Below are 22,231 nucleotides of genomic sequence, written 5' to 3'. Positions count from 1 at the left end.
TTCTATCTTCAGCACAGTCCTGGATTGGAACTGTTACTTAACTTCATGAGGATTCTTTAGGATAGCTTAGGCTGTATACAATGTTTTTTTCTCTTAAATGTTTGCCAAGACTAAAAAAGAAAAGCTGGGTATGGTAATTTATGGATGTAGTTGAAGCCGCTCAGGAGGCTTTGGTCAGAGAATGACTTGGACTCATGGGGGTGGTTGGAGAGAGATATAGTGAGAGAGAGAGAGAGAGAGAGAGAGAGAGAGAGAGAGAGAGAGAGAGAGAGAGAGAAAGAGAGACAGAGAGAGACAGAGAGAGACAGAGAGACAGAGAGAGACAGAGTCATAGACACACAGAGAGGTATTTCATCATAACTGTTTTGCTTTCTCAATTGTGTTTTCAATACTTTAGCAAACTAAAGCTAGAACTTGATTCAGGAGTCCTGAGTTGAACCAAATTTGATCTACTGATCTAGTGCCCAGAGTGTGCTGGGGAGCCAGACAACATTTTCTCTTTATTCATTGGGTCTCTAATGAACAAACCTCCCCAACATTGGCATCTCCTGAAACATGTTGAACAGGCATAGCTTTAGAAATATGGCTCTCCATGCTGTGCTATAACAGAGACTCTGTGGATGGAGGAATCCGGCAGCAAGTCTCAGACTCCTATAGTCCCTATGAAGCCACTCAAACAGGAGAGCTACAGAGCAGTCAAAACTCATCAGACCTTGGGCACATTTGAGGCAAAATCCTGAACCTCATGTTACACTCTGGGACATGAGGCAGGATCTTGGTTACAGGACTCAGGAGGTCCCTCATTCACTCACTGTGAGCCCTACATTTTTCTGGAGACAGAGACATATTTAACTGCAAGGGCAATCATTTATTGAGCAGGAAGAGGAAGAAATTCATGGAGAATTGTCATGGATGTTGCAAAGAGAAATGTAAAGAAAGTCTTTGGTTCTTGATGAGTTGTCCTAGGTAACTAGGGAAGATGCTGGAGAGCTTGGGATTGTACTTTTCTGTGAGACAGGATGGAAAGAAGATCACAGAACTTGTTGCAGCATGCTTTTGGACAGGAAGGAATGATGCTGTAATTCTGGTGAGAAGTCTCCACTCAACACTGAGTAAGCTAGGAAGAAAGAATATGGAAACTCATTAAGGACTTCTTGATTTACTTCAGGACACTTAGACTGTCTGTTATAGAGAACAAAATATGAAAAATAGAGATTTCCTTGCAATCTTACTGACATTATTTGTCACAAACAGAAGTGAAGACAGAATAAATGTCTCTTTCCTAATGGGTGGAATATGAAAAACAAAGAAACAGAATAACTGAGGCTTGTTTGAGCATCTGTTGGCGTACAAAGCTCTGAGAGATGTTCAGTAAATTGAGGAATAATGATCAAATCCTTGGCTCCTTTTAAAGACTTTCACACGTTACCTCAGTGAAGTCTTGAACTAAATGGGAAAGAGGGGCCAGAGGCTTCTGCTCTTCAGACCTGATGAGACGTGGAGATCAGGCAGCTACACTCCTGGGTATGAAGCCAAAGTTGCACAGAGTTCTAATGAGTATGTTATTATCCAGAGTGGGATGGAGGGGTGGGCAACCACAGACACTGAAGAGCAGTTATACTCGCATCCTGCTACTGTCTATTGTAAACTTTAATTCTTAATGACATTTAACTCATGACTGGGCCAGTTTAACATAACCACACAGCATCTATGTAAAACTCACTTCCTTATTTTCTTGCCTAATGGCTTGGGTCACTTTACTTCAAAGCTAAAGTAGGACCAGATCAGAAATCCAGATAATTCAAAGCCAATTTTCAAGCTCTTCACAAAGATTCCTTATCAAATTATTTTTATTGAAATTTAGGGGCACAATACTAATCCTTTTGGAAGGGCCTCACCCATACCCCAACCCTCTGCTCTCAGTGGAGATTACCCACCTGGAGGCTCAGGCCTCTCCTCCATCTCGGGCCTGGAGACAGCGATCTGCAGGGTGAGAACAAGAAGATGTTCAGATACCAGGTCCAGTTGATTTCCCCAAGAGAAATGAGACGCCTCTCCAGCTTTCACCACAGGGCTGGTAGCCAAGCCCTCAGGTTTGTTTCTTCTCTGATATAATATCAGGATGAGAAGAAGAAGAGAGTCCTGACTTACTGGTGTTGGTGAGGTCAATGATATTTTCCCTAACAATTCCATGCTTCTCGCATAGATCTGCAAACTCTTCCTTGATGTCTGAACTCAGATCTGGTTCTCGGCCTGTGAAAATATCAACAGTGAGTGTGGCAGCTGTATCATATGTATTGACCACAGATCTGAGTGAGGGGACAGGGGCTCCTCTCTAAGGATGAGAAAATGGTTGGCAACGTGATTGACAGGCACAGGTATGATCTATCCTGAATTTGGCATCCATAGAATATCCTTCTGGCACAGTGAGAGATTTCAGAGTGCTTCCATCAACTATGCTCAAGGGATGATGAGGGTGAGCATCTGTCTTCAGGAGCATAGAAGGAGGCAGGATTGAGCTGGGAAGACCATATTAAAGCTATAGAGTTTCCTACTCTTTTTCTCCCACCCCAAGATCACTGTCTGTGTGAAAGTACTTTACCAAAAAGAAACATCAGCTGGTAGGTTTTTCCATCTTCGAAATGTTGGACATGAAACATAATATAATTATCATAGTCTGTGTAAAGTATAGAAATCGTATTGTATCCATCATCTGTGGAGGAAAGGGAGCACAGCTCAGAAATTTGTTGGTCTGCAGGAAATAATGGAAATCCCTTACCTGTTCTACCCCAAACATAAAAACGTTAAAATACATATCCTGGAAGAGATGACCTGTCTGATACTTTTTGTCTGTAGTTTTCTGAACTTCAGGCAGTAACTTCTAAGAAAAGGGACTCAGAGGATGGCCACTAGTGAACAGTCAGCCACAGCAGTGTCACTCTCACCCTCTCTGAGGCTTACCTAACTTCCTCAGCAGCTTCAAGCAACACATCTTTTGTAAGCTCGCTGTGTCAAATATCTGCTGCTACATCCTGAGCAATGTGCACCGGTGCTAGCCACCAGGCAGAATCAGACAGACTCCGTCTCCCAGTACCTATCCCGCTTGCCTGACACAGGGTGCTAGCTATTAGATGGCCCCCATTTGACTAGTAGGTACAAGTTTCTGAGTTCAGTCCCCAGCAAAACACACAAGCATGCATGCATGCACAAAAAGGTATTAAGGTTTACTAAACTTCTTGTGGATAGATATATGGACTTTTTATATACTTACCATTGGCATAATATTCATCATCCCTCTCTGTTGTGTAAGCAACCACAGTTGCTTTGGTGCACTCTCTATTTACAGTGTAAAACAGAGTAAGTTGGTGCTTAAGGGAGTTTGATCTGGCTGGCTTCTTCACCTTCTACTCTAGATGCATCTCCAGTTTCTGATTCCATTTGACTTTTGAATATTTTTGTAAAATTAGCAAAAGGCCTTTATTTATGGTATTTCATTCATATCTGATGCTCTAGTAGTCACAGATTGGCCTATTATTATTTTTTTTAAAACGCAATCCACAATCACCTCACATCCCTATTACAACTGCAACTCCTTCCAGGTTTCACCAGTGCTGTCCTTCAGTCACTGATGTCGGGTATCAACCAGATGTCCACCATCTGCCTCAAAGTAGCACTTTGCTAATGTTGCCAGACGTGGCTCCCAGACCCACAGAGGAGAATTATTATTATCGCCTTTACTACAGGAAAATGCAGGTAGAACAGGTGGATTTCTCTGGCTAACAACTAGTAAGAAAAATTTCACTCATGATCACATAATCTTAACTTGTGATAGACTGTCTCATTAATGTGATTTCAGAAGTGCCTCTGACCTTTACTTATCAAACCCCTAGTGAATTAATTCCTGTCACCAACTTTTGTCTCTGACTTTTGAAAAAAAAAACAACCCTGGTTATGAGATCTTGGTTCAATGTCACATGGAGTGTTCTAGTTTTGGATACAGACTCAATATGCGTGTACACATGTACATGGTGTGAAAGGCCTCTCTCCCCACAAGCCACGTGTAGTTGTAGGCATGAGATCATACTAGGCTTTCATTTCCTCTCTCTCAGCTAAGAACACCTTACTTACACGGTATGGAATTCAAAGGCTAAGGAATTCTCCAAGACATGGATGTTCTCCACAAAAACTCTCATGTTGCCATGCTCTTCTATCTTTTCTCTTCTGTCAGAGGCCACGACAATAGAATACCAATTCCCATTAATCTGTAATCCATAAGCAAATGGTTAAGGGAGAAGGGGCAGGGATACCACATGGACATGTTTCTACTGGAACTCCAGCCTAGGGGCCAGAGCCTGAGCATACACAGGGGTAGATCTCACACCAGTTGTCACAGTACTTAACACGCTGTCCCTGCCTCTCAGTGAGAACAGAGGTCCCCGGACATTGTTAGATCTGAGTAGCATACAACTGGTCTTACTACAAGGTCTGAAGCCATTCATTTGTCTAATAGATTGGGACACTGTACCCATCCCCTCAAAGGACCCACTTGGCTTCAAGAGTTCCCCAAAGCACTCTGTGAGTCAGAAGTTAGTATTCACTGAGCCTACCTTTTCTACATTAAAGTTTCGTCTTGTGGAACTAGCTTCTTCTGCATGGTCACAGACTAGGGTCAGTCCCAAACACAGCAGCAGCTGCTGCAGCTTCATTTTGGTAGGGAGTGGAATTGCCTCTCGGTCAGGACCGAGCCTTTCCAATGATGATGCCTACACTCCACTCCCCAGGTCCTTTGCTTGTTCTTATATTCTTTCTGGGTTCACTGTTGTTGTTGTTTTCTTCTTCCCATGTGGGTCTCCTCTACATGGCTTTGTGAAATGTTTTCTCATTTATTGATGTGAGGTCAAGGATTGTTCCTGCCCTTTCTAACTTGGCGATCTCATCTCCTATGGATTGGTTTAGTAGTCTTACATTTCGCAAAACATATTCCCAAGTGGATGTTCTTGGAAGCTGCTATCCGGAACCAGTTGTAACTTTGGATCAGGCTTGGAAGCAGAAGGCCAGTTATGGAGGGGGTGGGGATTGACTTGGAAGGTCAAGCTTATAGAAAATCTTTGCTTTAAGACTTGAGTGGGGCGTGAAAGAAGCTGAATTACTCGATTTTTGGTAAGGATTTATTTATATATTCATTTAGTTTTGCATGTGTACCTGGTTACCATGCACACAGGTGGGGCAGTGGAGGTCAGAAAAAGGAGTCCGAGTCTTTGAAACTTCTTATGGCTGAGAACCCAGGTTCAAATCCCAGCATTCACATGGCATCTCACAACGGACTCTAACTTCAGTTACAAGAAATGACACACCTTCTTTTGGCCCCTGTGGCCTCCTGTACACATGTGGTACATATAAACTCATTCAGGTACATAATATTCTTAATTTAAAATAAAAGATTGTCAAGAAAAGTCTTGTAAGGCTAAACTGACAGCCGGCCAAAGGCTTTCAACCTTTATACAGAGAGCATTGACCTCAAACTGCTAAGGTAGTAGTCAGGTTGCATCAGCTGTTTACCTTAGAAAGCCTTGAACTTCAACTGACTGGACATAATCTCATTATTAAAGAAAACAAAAGTATTGTTCAAAGTCATATTTACTGATGGAGGTCCACGCAGAAATCCTGCCAAGAGTCTGCTTACAAAGACACGCAGTTACAATGAGATCCTATCTTGTATCAGTACAAATTTCATTTACCCTAGTGTTTGACGTGGGGAAATAAAGAATTCAAGACAGAGGTAAGTACTCAATATGCTTTATTTCAACTTCGTATCCACTTTATATGGTATGTATTATTGCATTCATCTTCCCATAGCATTAGTTAAGACTCAGAAAGATTAAGTAACTGTCCAAGGTCATATAGCCAGTCAATGGGAGGACTTAGATTTAAACCCAAGACTGTCTAACTCAGGAGCCTTTGTTCTTATTAACTCCACTACACAGGTCAGGATGTTTTTACTATGAAGGGAGGATGGTTAAAGAGGAGAAAGAGGACTAAACAGTGCTGTAGAGCCCCAGACACATTGGACTGGCAGTGCTAGCAGAGACTGCACATTTGTTTCTTTAAAATATGGAGGAGTGTATGTAGCCTGAGATTGAATGAGGCCTGCCTACTGGTCTCTTGGTCTACAAGTATTTGGTGTATGCTTGACTAGGGGATTATCACTTTTCTTTTCTCCTTTTCTTCTTCTTCTTCCTCTTCCTCTCCCTCCCCCTTTCCCCTCCTCCTCTTCCTTTTTGGGTTGATTATGCTGTGTGTGCACACATGTGCACATGTGCACACGCCTGTGCCTTTGCTAGTGTATGCAGAAGTCAGAACGGGACACCAACTGCCTCTGCCTATCTCTGTTTACTTTATTCCCTTGAGACAGGGTCTTCCTCTGAATCTGGGACTTAGTGTGTTTCAGATAGGTTGGTTGACCAGTAAGTCCCAGCAATCCTCCAGTCTCCACCATCTACCCAGTGCTGGGGCTAAAACAGCCATGACCAGTTTTTTTTTTAATGAGTTCTGAGTGTCTGCTCTGACCTTGCTGGGAACCTGCACAGCCAGTATTTATCCACTGATCTGTCTTCACAGCAACACACATAGAGGCTGGCCTTGAGCTTACTCTGAGGTTCTGAATGGTCTTGGATCTGTGGCAATCCTCCTGCTCCAGCCTTCTGAATGCTGGAATTACAGATTGTAGCACCACATCTGGCTAGGGATTACCCCTTTTCTAGTAATGATCTAGAAGATACTTCTACAACAGAAAGCAATAGCGAGTCCCTTCCACTCACGACTTCATTTCAGGCACCTTCCCCGTCACTAAGCATGTTAACACTCCTCAGCCCAACAGCACATGTAGACTGTTCATGCAACTGAAAAGCTGAGACAATCAGAAAGAGATGAGACAAAGGGTAGGTAAGGGGGTTAAGGAATTTATGTATAACCAGCTAACAGCCCGTTTGTAACCAGCTAGCATTTCTGAAACTAATAGGAAAATTATTTAATGACCTTTACCTGAGACTCACCCTTAACTAATTGAACAAATAATTCATTCATAAAACCTATGGAAACATTCAAGCCACTTACACGATGCCAGGGTATGTTTAGGGCCAAGAAGAACATCAATGAACACAGGCTTATTTGATTCATGTCCCAGAGAGGAAATATTCTGTAGTCCCTCTAGCAGCCAGAGTGATAGTACATACTGCTGACCCAGGCTCACCATCAGTTCTAAAACACCTGCTGTGTCAGTGACAGAGGACGTGTGGAGCTACCAGAATCTACCTGCTTAGCTCCCAAAACCTAGCACAGTCCCCTGGAAACCAGAGGCACAGACAGATTTAGGGGGCAAAGAAATTATTGGCCAGTAACTCATAAAAGATGAAGGGAGCTAGGAGGCAGAAGAATCATGATGGGAAGTTATCCTGTATTATATTGAAATGCTACACCACCGTTTTGTTCAGTCATTGTGGGGGGCGCACCCCAAAGAGACCAGCAACTCAGCTCAAAGACAAGGGAGTCCAAAGCAGTTTAGCAGTTTACAGCTAGCTATGCTATTCTCACTCCTCACAACCAAGCAGTCTTCTCTTCAAGGTTGGGGGTGGACTCCAAGCTTTACTGCATCTTGATGCCTGACATTCCATTCTGCTATCCACAGATACTCTTTTCCTAAGAGGTCTTGAGTCCTCTAACCAATAGGTATCTGCCACAGGAACATTGCAATACAAAGATACTTAACTCAGGGGAATCTGTAAGCCCATTGAAGCCAGGAACTGTGTGTACACACTACTGCACACTCAGAAGGATCAGCCCCTTGGCAGACATAGAGTTAGCATTCAGTCACTGATAGTTGAATGAGGGAAAGCTGGATGACACCGGAAGAGGGAGAGGCTGGAGAGGTGACCCCTGGTTAAGAGCACTTGCTTGCTCTTTCAGAGGACCTGGCTTAAAATCCCAGCATGTGCTGCCTCACAGGAATTCATAACTCTAGTTCCAGGGGATCCGATACCCTAGGTGGGCACTGCATGCATATGGTGCACAGACATACATGCAAGCAAAACACTCATACACATTAAATAATCTGTCTTTTTTTGGGGGGAGGGGGGGTTAGACAGGGTTTCTCTGTGTAGCCTTGGCTGACCTGGAACTCACTCTGTAGACCAGGCTGGCCTCGAACTCAGAAATCCACCTGCCTCTGCCTCCCAAGTGCTGGGATTAAAGGCATGTGCCACCACCGCCAGGCAAACAATCTGTCTTTAAAGTACAAAAGAGTTAACCAAGCCAACAGGAAATAGCCAGAGAGCCTTCTAGTGTATGTGGGGTGTACACATACGCAAAAGCCTTGACAATAGGAGCACAAATAGTTCAGCAAGCCAAAGGAAACCTTGCTAGAGCACATGAACACAGGAGTTAAAAAGTGAGTCGAGCCTAGAAAGGGGGGTGGGGGTTGTGTCAGTTTGCCAGAGCTGCCCTCACAAAGTCATGCAGTATGGGTGACTTCAATAGCAAAAATTAAACTTTCTCATTTCTGGCAACTAGAACTCTGAGAGCAAGGTGTTCAATGGGGTTTGCTTCTTCTGAGATCTTTCTCATTGGTTGAATCGTAGGTGGCTGCCTTCTCAAGTCTTCAGGAAGTATCCCCTCTGATCCAGCCTGTATCCTAGTCTTTTCTTTTAAGGACACTGGTCATATCATCTTGGGGCTCACCCTAAAGACTTCATCTTACCATAATTACACCAACTCACACCCTCAGGCACTGTGGGTAAAGCTTCCAATGTATGTATTTTTGGTGGGCACAGTTCATTCCATACCATATGAGCCCATGAGGAGCTCGGTAGGGATTGGTTTTTGTGTAAATGGGAAGGAACTGAAGTGTTTTTAGAATTACAGTAGGATCATAGTCAGAAGTGTGCTTTCAAAGTTTATCTGGCTGCATTTAGATAACAAACGACAAAGGGAAGGCAGGGGAAGAAAGAAAGGGTGCTATCAGCAGGTCTCAACACATGGATGGTGACCCCACAGGGGTTCTCAATGCAAGGGTCATGACCTCTACAAGGGTCACATGTCCTATATCCTGCATACCAGATATTTACATTACAATTCATAACGGCAGCAAAATGACAGTTATGCAGTAACAATAATTTTATGGTTGAAGGTGACTACAACATGCAGAACTGTATTAAAAGGTCACAGCATTAGGAAGGTTGAGATCATGAAAGAAGTTACTGGAACAGGCTGGCAAGAGATCACGTATGCTCAATCATGATAGCTGGAATGAGAGAGACGTTTATTGAACAACTGTGAGGTGTCAAGAACAAATGGGTATTTTCTGTATCTTTAGATAGATAAATTTAGAGTCATTGTGATTAATATCATGACCAAAGCAACTTGAGGAAAGGGTTTATCTTAGCTTACAGTCCATCATGACGAGAAGCTGTGGGGGGTGAGGGGCAGAAAATCTGTGAGAGAACCTGGAGGCAGGAATTAAAGCAGAGGCCTTAGGGGAACATTGCTTCCTGGCTGGTTCCCTGTGGATGTGAGCCTGCTGCCTTCTTACATAATTCAGAAACCCCTGCCCAGGGTAGTACTTCCATAGCGAGTTGGGCCCTCCTGAATCAGTTTTGTAGAGGCATTTTCTTACTTGAGGGTGCCTCTTTCCAAATAACTCAACTCAAGTTGAAAGAAAAACAAAAAGAAAAGAAAAGAGAAGAGAAGAGAAGAGAAGAGAAGAGAAGAGAAGAGAAGACGAGACAAGACAAGACCCAGGAAAGTCACTAATGAAGGTTTAAAAAAAAGACAAAACAAAAAACCAACCAAACAAAAAACAACTTCCACATGAGAAACGATAAAAATATAATGTCTCTGGCCAGTGTTTTGAAATACGGTGTCTGGGTTCCTTCTGGTCTGGGCCAGAGCAATGAGCAGATCCTGGGTGGGAGCTCTGCCCGCAATCTCACAGAACCCAGAAGAAGCAGGCCTCCCAGGAGCTCTAACCTGGGCAGTTTCTTAGGTAAGCAGACAGCAATGCCCACCCCAAACAGGAAGTAACTGGGACCCACTAGGACCCAGGAAGTCACTTCTGGCCCAGAGCACTGGTTCCTTCCTGTCTGTGCCTGAGCACGGAGCAGATTTTGGGCCCCAGATCTAACTCCAGTAGTAACACCCACCCCACATAGTTCTGATACAACCAAGATAATAGGAAAGTCAGTCTCCAGTCAGAGACAGGGCAGGTAGCACTAAGGAGATACAAATAGCAAAAGGCAAGCACAAGAACATAAGCATCAGTAACCCAGGGTACTTGGCATCATTAGAACCTAGTTCTCCCACACAAGAAAGTCCTGAATTCCCCATAGTACTAGGAAAGCAAGATTCAGATTTAAAATCCCTTCTAATGATGATGATAGAGGACTTTAAGAAGGACATAAATAACACTCTCAAAGAATTTGAGGAGAACACAGGTAAACAGGTAGAAGCCCTTAAAGAGGAAACACAAAAATCCCTTAAAGAATTACAGGAGAACACAACCAAACAAGTGAAGGCATTGAACAAAACCATCCAGGACATAAAAATGGAAGTAGAAGCAATCAAGAAATCACAAAGGGAGACTACCCTCGAGATAGAAAACCTAGGAAGAAAATCAAGAGTCATAGACGCAAGCATCACCAACAGAATATGAGAGATAGAAGAGAGAATCTCAAGTGCAAAAGATACCATAGAAAATATTGATACAACTGTCAAAGAAAATGTAAAATGCAAAAAGTTATTAACACAAAATATCCAGAAAATCCAGGACACAATGAGAAGACCAAATCTAAGGATAATAGGTATAGATGAGAGTGAAGATTCCCAACTTAAAAGGCCAATATATATCTTTAACAAAATTATAAAAGAAAACTTCCCTAATCTAAAGAATGAGATGCCCATAAACATACAAGAAGCCTATAGAACACCAAATAGACTAAACCAGAAAAGAAATACCTCCCGTCACATAATAATCAAAACACCAAGTGCACAAAACAAAGATAGAATATTAAATGTAGTAAGGGAGAAAGGCCAAGTAACATATAAAGGTAGACCTATCAGAATTACACCAGACTTCTTACCAGATACTATAAAAGCTAGAAGATGTTGGACAGATATCATATAGACCCTAAGAGAACACAAATGACAGCCCAGGCTACTATACCCAGCAAAACTCTCAATTGCCATAGATGGAGAAACCAAGATATTCCACCACAAAACCAAATTTACACAATATCTTTCGACAAACCCAGCATTACAAAGGATAATAGCAGGAAAGCTCCAATACAAGGAGGGAAATTATACCCTAGAAAGAGCAAGAAAGTAACCCTCTTCCAACAAACCCAAAAGAAGATAGCCACACAAACATAAAAATAACATCACAATTAACAGGAAGCAACAATCACTGTTCCTTAATATCTCTTAACATCAATGGACTCAATTCCCCAATTAAAACACATAGGCTAATGGACTGGATACATAAACAGGAAACCCAGCATTTTGCTGTATACAGGAAACCCAGCTCAGTGACAAAGATAGACTTTACCTTAGAGTAAAAGTCTGGAAAACAATTTTTCAAGCAAATGGTCCTAAGAAACAAGCTGTTGTAGCCATTCTAAAATCTTCAGCCTGAGAACACAAAGGGAGGGACTCATGGTAGTTGAGGGTGGCCTTGCCAGTCATCAGTGGAAGTGGACGGCCTTGGTGCCTGAAAGTTTGGATTCCCTAGTGTTGGGGAATTTCAAGAGCAGGAAGGCAGAAATGGGAGGATGGTGGGAGCACACCCTCATAGTAATTGGAGGAGGGGGGATGGGGTGAGGGGTTAGGCATAAGTGGAAGTGGAGGGCCTTGGTGCCTGAAAGTTTGGATTCCCTAGTGTTGGGGAATTTGAGAGCAGGGAGGCAGAAATGGGAGGATGGTGGGAGCACACCCTCATAGAAACTTCTAGAATTATATAAATTAGACATGACAGGCAGGCCACCAGAAAACTAGATTCCAGAATTCAAACAAAAAATTATCTTGATACTAAAATTTGTTTTGAGAATTGTATATTGCAGAATACACAGCTTTGGTGTATCTACTCATCAAGCAAGCTGAGCAGACCTGCTCAAACCTCTGATGTCCTGGAATTCCAGCTGGATGCATGAAGACACAGCATCAGAGGCTTATCAACTTACTCTTCCCCAACCCCTCTTCTAATATCACAACGCCCACAATCAGCTTGAAGAAGTTAATGAAGAGTTGGTGCACCTACTTCCTGGGCTTGGGGACTGAGGTGGTTAATATTGGGCTGTCTTTCTAGGGAAATGTAGTGGTTTTGGTGGAATAGGGAGGATTAGCTAAGATTTATTGCATAGCCATGACCTATTAGTAGAAATATGTATAATTGTTATTAAGATGAAGTTATAATTTCTTAAATGGTACAAAATTTACTTTGATTTCAAATTTAAGGTTTTCATTGGTACGAGCTTCTTATTGATATAAAAGTGAGATGAATATTGTTACTCTCATAGGCATTGTACCTGTATAACACATTTAGGAATACAAGGCTTAGACCCAGTCCTTCTTTAACTTTTTAAAACTGATTTGAGATGGTTAGCCTGTGAGTTAAGGGACTATAACAAATTCATGGCTTGGAGTTTATTGTTAGGGTGTTTTTCATATTTTATTTAGAAATAGCTGAGAGGAGTTAACAGACAACAGTCCAGATTTCCTTACATGGATATTTGGTTTTCAAAATATCAAAAGTCCACAGAATTGACATTACAAACATTTCTGTATTAATGTTCATTTTGATTAGAGACCTGTCTGCTCCTTACAGCTTCCTTTCTTGGATTCTAAGAAGAAATTGAGCATCTTTGGAGTTACTCCAGTTGTGGTGAGACAGCCGCTAGGCAAGAATTGCCTCTTTCCATCTACAGACAAATTACTGTCCAGAAAAGGACCCACTTGCAGAATAGTCGACTGATTATATCTGCCAAGACAGAGTAATCAGCCCTTAATAATTCTGCATCACTATGTTTGTCAGATGATCCTGGGCCAGAAGGCTGAAGATTAGATGCTCCAACGTTTTGTAGTATAGGGACTGTTCAGGTGTTCAGTGGTCTCTAAAAATTGGCTAAGTTTTAGAAGCTATGCTTTGTGCTTCCCATAATTTCAGTTAACTCAGTCATTCTGGATTTCTGACGAGGTTCCAAACTTATAATCTCAGAGTCAATCCCGGCTATTTACTTTGAGAGAAAAGATTTGAGAGGATGGTTTTCAGCTGACATTCATTCTAAAGCCAAGAAAAAAAGCTAGGTTCAGAATTAAGTGTTTTAGTTAGGAGAGATGACAGAGGTTCTGGTTAGTCAACAAAATGATGGACTGGGTATTAGGTCTATCTTATACCTTACTGACACAAATTGGTATAGTTATGCTCTAATTGTATTTTGAGAGAAAAGTTTTAACAGGAAGGGTTATATATAGGAGGAGTTAAGGTGGGAGGAGTGTGGAGAGGAAAAGGAAGAAGAGAGGAAGGAGAGGAGGAGCTAGGTGAAGAGAGAGAGAGACAGAGACAGAGACAGAGACAGAGACAGAGACAGAGATGGAGGCAGATGTTTGTGTGTCTCCGCCAGTCAAAGGTTGTTGAAATATCTAGTTGGATATTGGGTTACACTTCTGATTGATATTGAGCATTTCCAAACTTATAAAGCCTTTGATTAATATTAAAAAATGTATAAAATCAAAAAGGAGATGATTAGTTTCCAAATAATTTGACAACCACTGATGTTCTCTTAATTGTTCTGATATTAAATGACAAAGGAAGAAAACATGAAAATCCATACAAACACATTCTTAACAAAATTCAAGGCCAAGTCCCCTGGTGCATGCCCAGTTGCCCTGAGCTGTATGCTGCCCACCCTCACCCCAGCTCTGCTGTCCAGCCACCGCTCCACCGGCCTCCACCAGGCCTTCTGCACCAAGAATATCCAGGTTAGGCCCAAATTCCTGATACCTGCTACACCAGGAACATCCAGGAACAACCAGATAACTAAAGGCCAGCGTAAGAACGAAATCAACAAGAGCCATGGAAATTTGCCCTCTTCAGAGCACAACCATCCTACTACAGCAAACCGGATATCCTAACACAACTAAAGCACAAGAGGATGACACTAAATCCAATCTTATAAAGATGATAGAGGCCTTTAAAGAAGAAATGAATAAATTCCTTAAAAATTACAAGAAAATGCAATCAAACAGGTCTTCATCAGCCTACTCTCACCAATGGACAATCATTGAGATAGAAACTAAACAGAGAAATAATAGTGAAAGCAGTCATATTACCCAAACAATCTATGGATTCAGTGCAATTCCCATCAAAATTCCAACACAATTCTTCACAGACCTTAAAAGAGCAATTCTCAACTTCATATAGAAAACCAAAAACCCGGGATAGCTAAAACAATCCTGAACAATAAAAGAACTTCTGGAGGAATCACTATCCCTGATCTCAAGCTGCACTACACAGCAATAGTAATAAAAACTACACAGTGTTGGAACAGAAACATATAGGTTGATGAATGGAATCAAATCAAAGACCTGGAAATAAACATACATCTATGGACACTTGAGTTTTGACAAAGAAGCCAAAATCATACAATGGAAAAAAGAAAGTATCTTCAACAAATGGTGCTGGCCTAACTGAATGTCTGCATGTAGAAGAATGCAAATAGACTCATATTTTTATCACCCTGTACAAAACTCAAGTTCAAATGGATCAAAGACCTCAACATAAAACTGGACACTCTAAATCTAATAGAAGAGAAAGTGGGAACTGCCTTGAACATATTGGCACAGGAGACAAATTCCTGAAGAATACCAATGACTCAGGCACTAGGATCAACAATTAATAAATGGGACCTCATGAAACTGAAATACTTTTGCAAGGCTAAGGACATCATCAATAGGACAAAATGGCAGCCTACATTTGATCTTACCAACCCTATATTTGACAGAAGACTAATATCCAACATATACAAAAAACACAGGAAATTAGATACCAACAAACCAAATAACCTAATTAAAAAATGGGCTACAGAGCTAGACAGAATTCTCAACAGGAATCTTGAATGGCTGAGATGCACTTAAAGAAATACTCAATGTCCTTAGTCATCAGGGAAATGCAAATCAAAATGACTTATCACAATGGCTATGATCAAAAACCCAGGTGACAGCACATGCTGGTGAAGATGTGAAGAAAGGGAACATTGATCCATTGCTGGTGGGAGTGCAAACTTGTACAACCACTTTGTAAATCAATTTGGCAGTTTCTCAGAAAATTGGGAATAGTTCTACCTGAAGGCTCAGCTATACCACTCCTGAGCATATACCCAAAATATGTCTCACTCTATCACAAAGACACTTGCTCCACTATGTTCATAGTAGCTTTGTTTGTAGTAACCAGGAACTGGAAACAACCCAGATGTTCCTCAACTGACTAATGGAAAAAAGAAAATGTGGTACATCTACACAATGGTATACTATTCAGTGATTAAAAACAAAGACATCATGAAATCTGCAGGCAAATGGATGGAACTAGAAAATATCGTCCTGAGCGAGGTGACCTAGATCCAGAAAGACACACATGGTATCTAGTCACTTATAAGTGGACATTAGCTAGAAAGTACAGGATAACCATGCTACAATCCACAGACCCAAAGGAACGAAGTAACAAGAACAGCCCAAGGGAGGATGTGTGAATCTCACTCAGAAGGGAAAACAAAATAGTCATTGAAGGTAGATAGGTGGGAGAGGGGGTGAGGAGAATTGTGACAGGAATCAGGTGTGGGGAAATGGGGGCTAGAGAGGGCTTGTGTGAGAACAGAAATTGGTGGGGGACAACTCTGGCACTGGCCAGAGACCTGGGATATGGGAGGTTCTGAGAAGTCTATGGAGATGACCCTACCTGAGACTCCTACCAGCAGGGGATATGGAGACTGAAGTGGTGCTAGGCAGGACTTCCAGTGGAGGAAAGGGGACATTAACCCACCCACAAAACCTTCAACCCAAAATTTGTTCTGCCTACAAGATGTGCAGGGATAAAGATGGAGCAGAGGTTGAGGGAACGACTAACCAATGAATATCCCAACTTGAGACCCATTCCATTTGAGAGAGCCAACCCCTAACACCATTAATGATACTCTGCTATGCCTGCAGAACCACTGAATGGAAACAGATGCAGAGACTCACAGCCAAACATCAGGTCAAGCTCAGGGAATTCTGTGGAAGAGTCTGGGTAGGGTTGATCAAGCTGGAGGTGTCAAGGACACCACTTGAAGATCTACAGAGTCACTCATCTGCTGCAGCATTCAGCAGACAAGAGGTAGGACTGGTTCTTCTGCACTCACACCCTTGGGGCCAGCTCATCTATAACCCCCACATCCATTGCCATTTCCACTGTGCTGCCTGGGCAAGGTGCAGGGCCTGTTCTGAATGCTGCATGTTTTTACCAACTGCAGATAGAATCTCTCTGTGATTGTGTGACATTTGGAATTCTGGGAACTTTTCAGAGGGTATATAAATGCTTGGACCCCGGAGGGTAAGGGTTGAAGGTTGTTGATCATTCCGAGGGGTTGGCTACAGTTTGTTTGTAGTGTGCTCAAAGAAGAAACAAAAAGAAAGAAATTAGATTCAAGGACCTTTATCTCTGTCTCTCTACTATCTTTCTTTTTCTCCTGTCTAATGATAGGAGATGAAACTAGGGGGATAAAGGGTGGGAAAAGAACCCTTAAAGTAGGAAAGACTGGCTATGTGTATGCATTGTCCAAAACCCTACCCTTTGTGAAGATTTCCCTTCACCGGTGTCTTTGAGGGTTGTCCCAGAAAGGGGTTATAATTATGTAGCTGTCCCCTTCTGATTGGTGCCTCACAACATGCAAATCCATCAGTAAACCAGCCCATAGACTTCCCATCTTCAGTTGGATGATCATAGGACACATCCCATGAGGCTATGGGTGCATGCTTGGAAGCAAATGGCATCGTAATGGGAGTAGAAACTAGAGGCATTTGGGCAACTCCTTCATGTAACTTGCTTGTGTCTTCAGGCCCTGCTCAGGCCTGATCTTGTACACACTACTTCCATTTGATAATAGATTTCTGTTGTGCATGTCCTACTTTATGACTGTTGGGTCAGATAATGTCCAGCTCATGATGGGCAGCTCAATCCACATGGTAACTTTGTAGCCCATTGTCAAATGTCCGGTTTCCACTAAGGTCCAATAGCAGGCCAAGAGTTGTCTCTCAAAGAGAGAATAATTGTCAGCAGATAATGGTAGAGCCTTGCTCTAAAATTTCGAGTGTGATTCACCTACAGGGGCCTGCCACAGGCTCCAAACAGAATCCCTGTCTGTCACTGACACCTCAAGTACCATTGGGTCTGTTGAATCCTATGGTCCAAGTGGTAGAGCAGCCTGGACCTATTGAAGAGCCTTCTTCTATGCTCCACCATGCTTCACCAACCTTAACTCTTTCATGTGGATTCTGGAACCAAGTTCAAGACCTCTCACACTTGCACACCAAGCTCTTGACCAGTTGAGTTGTTGTCCCAACCCTGGGGCCCATTTTGATATAGCAGTCTAGATGAATACTGTAAGGTTTGGAACTGGGACCCTACTTCCGCTTGAATTCTATGCTCCCTAGAGACTTGGAGAAATGACAATCCTCTTATTCTCTCTCATAGCTCAGATTAATATTGAAACACTTTCTTGGATCTGTCCCCTACCAAATACACAGCCCCAAACCAAGCATTGCATTTATGGTTTAGGTTGTTGCTTCCAAGTCATGGAGTAACCTCTGTTTTGTCTTCAGACTTTAGTATCACCCCATTAAAGGCCACTAGGTGCATATTTGTAAGTAAAATAAGGTTGGGGTTACTAGTACTACTGACAGGGGAAGAACCCTTTAAGAGCAGCCTGCAGCATCTCAGAAAGAACCTGTGCCACGGTGGCTGAGTTACTAAGGTATATTCCTTGAAAGCCTGAGGACCTCTCTTTGGATCTCCAGCATCCAGGGAAGAAGCCTAGTGGCACAAAACCTGTCATCCCAGCACTGGGGAGTCAGAGGCAGGAAGATCCCGGGGTTTGCTTGTCAGTAGGACTTGCCACATTCATTAGCTCTTAGTTAAGTGAAAGACTCTGTCTCAGAAAACTAGGTGGAGAATGAGAGAGGAAGGCAGTTGAAACCAACATCTGGCTTCTCCATATATACATACACTTGTGCACAAGAACCTGCAGAAATGTGCATGAGTACACACAAACAGAAGATAATCTACATAAAAGGAATGTAGCAAAGAACTTGCTGTAGGATTTAGGGATGTCTCAGGAAGACCTAGGTTGTATGCAATTGAGGAACTACCCTTCAGTGTTTTCATAGCCAAATACATCCCACTTATAATATGTGAATACAGAATCCGGTGCCACAGCGCTCCATACCCAAATACAGCCAGGAGAGAGCTGGTCCTTCAGGAGTGCTGGCACACTATTGAGCACAGGTAAGACCACCACTTCTGCTCAAATTCTTCACCCAAGAGGGTCCCTCCCAGAGCCATCAGGACCCAGGAATCAAGGAACAGCCAGGGACAGGATCCTACTGGTTTCTATCTTCACCGCCTAGCTGACCCTGTGCCACAGCTCTCCATACTCAAATTCCTCCCAGAGAGAACTGGTCTTCCAGGAGTGCTGACACACATGATTGCAGGAGGTTCAAGCCACAGTCAGAGACAGAAAGACCAGCTAACACCAGAGATAACCAGATGGTAAGAGGCAAGGGCAAGAACAGAAGCAACAGAAACCAAGGCTACTTGGCATCATCACAACCCTGTTCTCCCACCACAGCAGGCCTGGATATCCCAACACACTAGAAAAGCAAGCGTCTGATTTAAAGTCACATCTTATCATGATGATAGATGACTTTAAGAAGGACATAAATAACTCCCTTAAAGAAATACAGGAGAACACAGGTAAACAGGTAGTATCCTTTCAAGAGGAAACACAAAAATCCCTTAAAGAATTACAGAAAAACACAACCAAACAGATGAAGAAATTAAACAAAACCATCCAAGATGTAAAAATGGAAATACAAATAATAAAGAAATCAGAAAGGTACACAACTGTGGAGATAGAAAACCTAGGAAAGAGATCAGGAGTCCTAGTGTAAGGATCACCAACAGAACAAGAGACAGAAGAGAGAATCTTAGGTGCAGAAGATACCATGGAAAATATTGACAAAACAGTGAAAGAAAACGAAAAAAAAAAAAAAAAAAAAAGCAAAAAACAAAAAACAAAAGCTCTTAACCCATGACATCCTGAAAATCCAGGACACAATGTGAAGACCAAACCTAAGGGTAATAGGTATAGAAGAGAATGAAGATTCCCAACTTAAAGGACCAGTAATTATCTTCAAAATAATATAGAAAATACTTCCCTAATCTAAAGAAAGAGATGTCCATAAATATACAAGAAGCCTACATAACTCCTAATAGATATGACCAGAAAAAATTCCTCCTGTCACATAATAATCAAAAGACCAAATGCACAAAAAAAAGAAAGAATATTAAAAGCAATAAGGGAAAAAGGCCAAGTAACATATGAAGGCAGACCTATCAGGATTACACCAGACTTCTCACCAGATACTATAAAAGTTAGAAGATCCTGGTCAGATGTCATATAGACCCTAAGAAAACACAAATGACAGCCCAGGCTACTATACCCAGCAAAACTCTCAATTACCATAGATGGAGAAACAAAGATGTTCCTTGGCAAAATTAAACTTACACAATATCATGACACAAATTCCAGCCCTACAAAGGATAATAGATGGAAAACAGCAACACAAAGAAGGAGGGAAAGTACACCCTAGAAAAGGCAAGTAAGTAATCTTCTTTCAACAAACCCAAAAGAAGATATAGCCACACAAACATAAAAATAACATCACAAATAACAGGAAGCAACAATCACTGTTCTTTACTATCTCTTAACATCAATGGAATCAATTCCCCAATAAAAAGACATAGACTAACAGAGTGAGTAAGTCTATGGCTGCAGGAAGAGGGCACCAACAGTTAGCTGGTATACCAGGAAGGCTGCCCTAGGCAGAGAGCTTAACAAGTAAAAACTACCTGCTTCGTATAGGCAGATATTAGTGAAAGTTTGAATTAATTACCCTAAAGATGGTAGAAAGGCATATTTCTCTAATAAATCTCACAGGATTCTCATATTCTTTCTAAGGTGGTGTCGACAGGAATTTTGGGTTAAACTCCCGATTTGACAAGCTTCCCGCTTATAAGCTGGTATAGATCAAAGTGTGAGTCAATTGTTTTTAAGATGGTATAATAAGGTCTGCAGGATAAGTAACTCCTATTCTTTGAACGTGGGCTCTATGGGAATTTTGTGTTGATTATCCTGACATGACAGATTAGGAAAAAGGCCTGAGAATAGGTTTTTACAATAAGCAAAGTTTTGTTTTTGTTTTTGTTTTTGTTTTTTTTTTGTTTTGTTTTTGTTTTTGTTTTTTTTTTTTTTTTTTTTTTTTTTTTTTTTTTTTTTAGAGCAGGGAGATTGTATGAAAACAATTGTTTCAGGAAAGATTTGAAGTCCTGCAGGATAACTCATTTTCTTTGAACATGGACTCCACGGGAACTTTGGGTTAATTTCCCTGGCATGAAAAAAATAGAAAAAGCCCAAGAATAGGCACCTATAGTGTTTTAAGCTGACTTCATTTGTTTTATATTGTTTTAATTTTCAAATTGGGTGTGATTTTGAGTTTTGTGGCTATATTATTCCTCTGGGAGAGAGGTCAAAACCAAGGTGTTTCTGGTTACTGACCCAAGGACCTCCTGGTTTGGGAGAAAGGTTTTGTCTCTCTGTTTTTAGATAAGGTGATTAGTGTCTATACAACTTCCAGAGTTATATGATAAAGGGAGACCCCAGAGGACTAGATTCCAGAGAATCAAATGCAAGAGATATCATGATGATACTAAAACGTTGTTTTGAGATTTGTATATTACAGAATACACAGCCTTGGTGAGTCTCACGTCAGACATGCTAAACTGACCTGCTTTGAACTCCTGATCTCTTGGACTTTCAGCCAGATCCAGTTAGGACACAGACATCAGAGACCAAAACAATCATTAGTGTGGCCTTCTCAAGGCCAAGAAACTCCCCCATTTTTCCTACCCTTTCTCTGTTCAAAGATACCTCAATGCCCGTATTCAGCTTGAAGAAATTAAAAGAGTCGTCAGCCCAGTTCTCTGGACTTGAGGGTGTAGAGGTGGTTGTTCTAGTTGTCTTTCTGGGGAATGTTGAAATGGTCATAATTGGAATAGGGCAGACATAGCTAGAATTGATTGTGTAACTAAAATCACATTTGGTAGAAATCGTTACAATCCTTACTAAGTTGAAGTCATAATTTCATATTTTGGTACAGAATTTATTTTGATAGACAATCAATGATATCATTAGTATAAATTTCTTCTATTGATACAAAAAATTAAAAGTACAAGGCTTGGACCCAGGCTTTCTATAGTGTCATTATCAACTGATCTGAGATGTTTAAGCTGTGAGTTAAGGGCCAAATAGCAAATTCATGGTTCTGAGATTATTGTTAGGGTGTTTTCAGATGATTTAATTAGAAATAGCTGAGACTAGTTAATGGACAACAGTTGAGATTACTTTATATACATAGTTGGTTTTCAAAAACGTCAGAAATCCCTAAAATGTGACAATTAATGTTATTTATTGTTTGGTTGTTTGGGTGTATCTGCTCCTAGCAGCTCCCCTCCTGTGGATTCACAAAGACATTGAGAGTCTCTACCTCCAGGTGAGGTAGTACTTTGTGGCTAGGGTGGCCACTGGGTAGAAATTGTCTCTCTCTCCTGCAGACCTGTACCTTTCTTGAGAGGACACATGTTCAGGTTAGGACAGCTTAGTTCTGCTGAGACAAAATAAACAAATCCTTAATAATTCCTGTTTTTCAAAGATCTGTCAGGTGATCCTGGGCCAGAAGGCTGAAGACTGATGCTCTAACTTCCTGACTCACTGGAGCAGTATGGGTAGGCAGTTGTCTCTACCACTTGTCTCAGTTCTGGAAGCTGAGTTAGGCTTCCTATATTTTCAAATATATGTTTGAGCAACATATTTTCAGATAT

The 22,231-nt window shown here is 41.6% G+C and overlaps 1 protein-coding gene and 1 pseudogene across 7 annotated transcripts; one reads left to right on the top strand and one right to left on the bottom strand.

The window, feature by feature from the left end:
* Positions 1–847: 847 nt before the first annotated feature.
* Positions 848–4,848, bottom strand: LOC117708761 (major urinary protein 20-like; annotated as a pseudogene). The gene is made up of 7 exons (XR_013110649.1): positions 4,608–4,848; positions 4,120–4,262; positions 3,272–3,336; positions 2,603–2,713; positions 2,152–2,253; positions 1,938–1,983; positions 848–1,108 (listed from the first exon to the last, which is right to left on the bottom strand). The product of XR_013110649.1 is annotated as a major urinary protein 20-like (transcript).
* Positions 4,849–5,646: 798 nt separating this feature from the next.
* Positions 5,647–19,371, top strand: LOC143442434 (uncharacterized). 6 transcript variants are annotated; one of them, XM_076934872.1, is made up of 4 exons: positions 5,647–5,779; positions 12,105–12,322; positions 12,869–12,925; positions 13,852–19,371. In XM_076934872.1, the coding sequence occupies exons 2-4, from the start codon at positions 12,191–12,193 to the stop codon at positions 14,173–14,175; spliced, it is 513 nt and encodes a 170-aa protein (XP_076790987.1). In that variant the 5' UTR covers positions 5,647–5,779; positions 12,105–12,190; the 3' UTR covers positions 14,176–19,371. The 6 variants fall into 6 exon arrangements, with proteins under 6 accessions (XP_076790987.1, XP_076790984.1, XP_076790982.1 ...); XM_076934869.1 differs by having other exon boundaries at positions 5,655–5,779; positions 12,090–12,322; XM_076934867.1 differs by having other exon boundaries at positions 5,657–5,779; positions 8,634–12,322.
* The last annotated feature ends 2,860 nt before the right edge of the window (positions 19,372–22,231 follow it).

Source organism: Arvicanthis niloticus, chromosome 5, assembly GCF_011762505.2.
Source record: "Arvicanthis niloticus isolate mArvNil1 chromosome 5, mArvNil1.pat.X, whole genome shotgun sequence".
Taxonomy (NCBI): Eukaryota; Metazoa; Chordata; class Mammalia; order Rodentia; family Muridae; genus Arvicanthis; species Arvicanthis niloticus.
The sequence above is the reverse complement of the archived record's forward strand: the minus strand, read 5'-3'. Positions and strand labels throughout refer to the sequence as shown.

Bases quoted from the DNA above. Each gene is read 5' to 3' on its own strand.
- LOC143442434 (XM_076934872.1), top strand. From the start codon at position 12,191: ATGAAGACACAGCATCAGAGGCTTATCAACTTACTCTTCCCCAACCCC. The intron at 12,323-12,868 runs GTGGTTAATATT...TGCTCCTTACAG, and splicing joins TCCTGGGCTTGGGGACTGAG to CTTCCTTTCTTGGATTCTAA. The intron at 12,926-13,851 runs GTGAGACAGCCG...TAAATGACAAAG, and splicing joins TTGGAGTTACTCCAGTTGTG to GAAGAAAACATGAAAATCCA.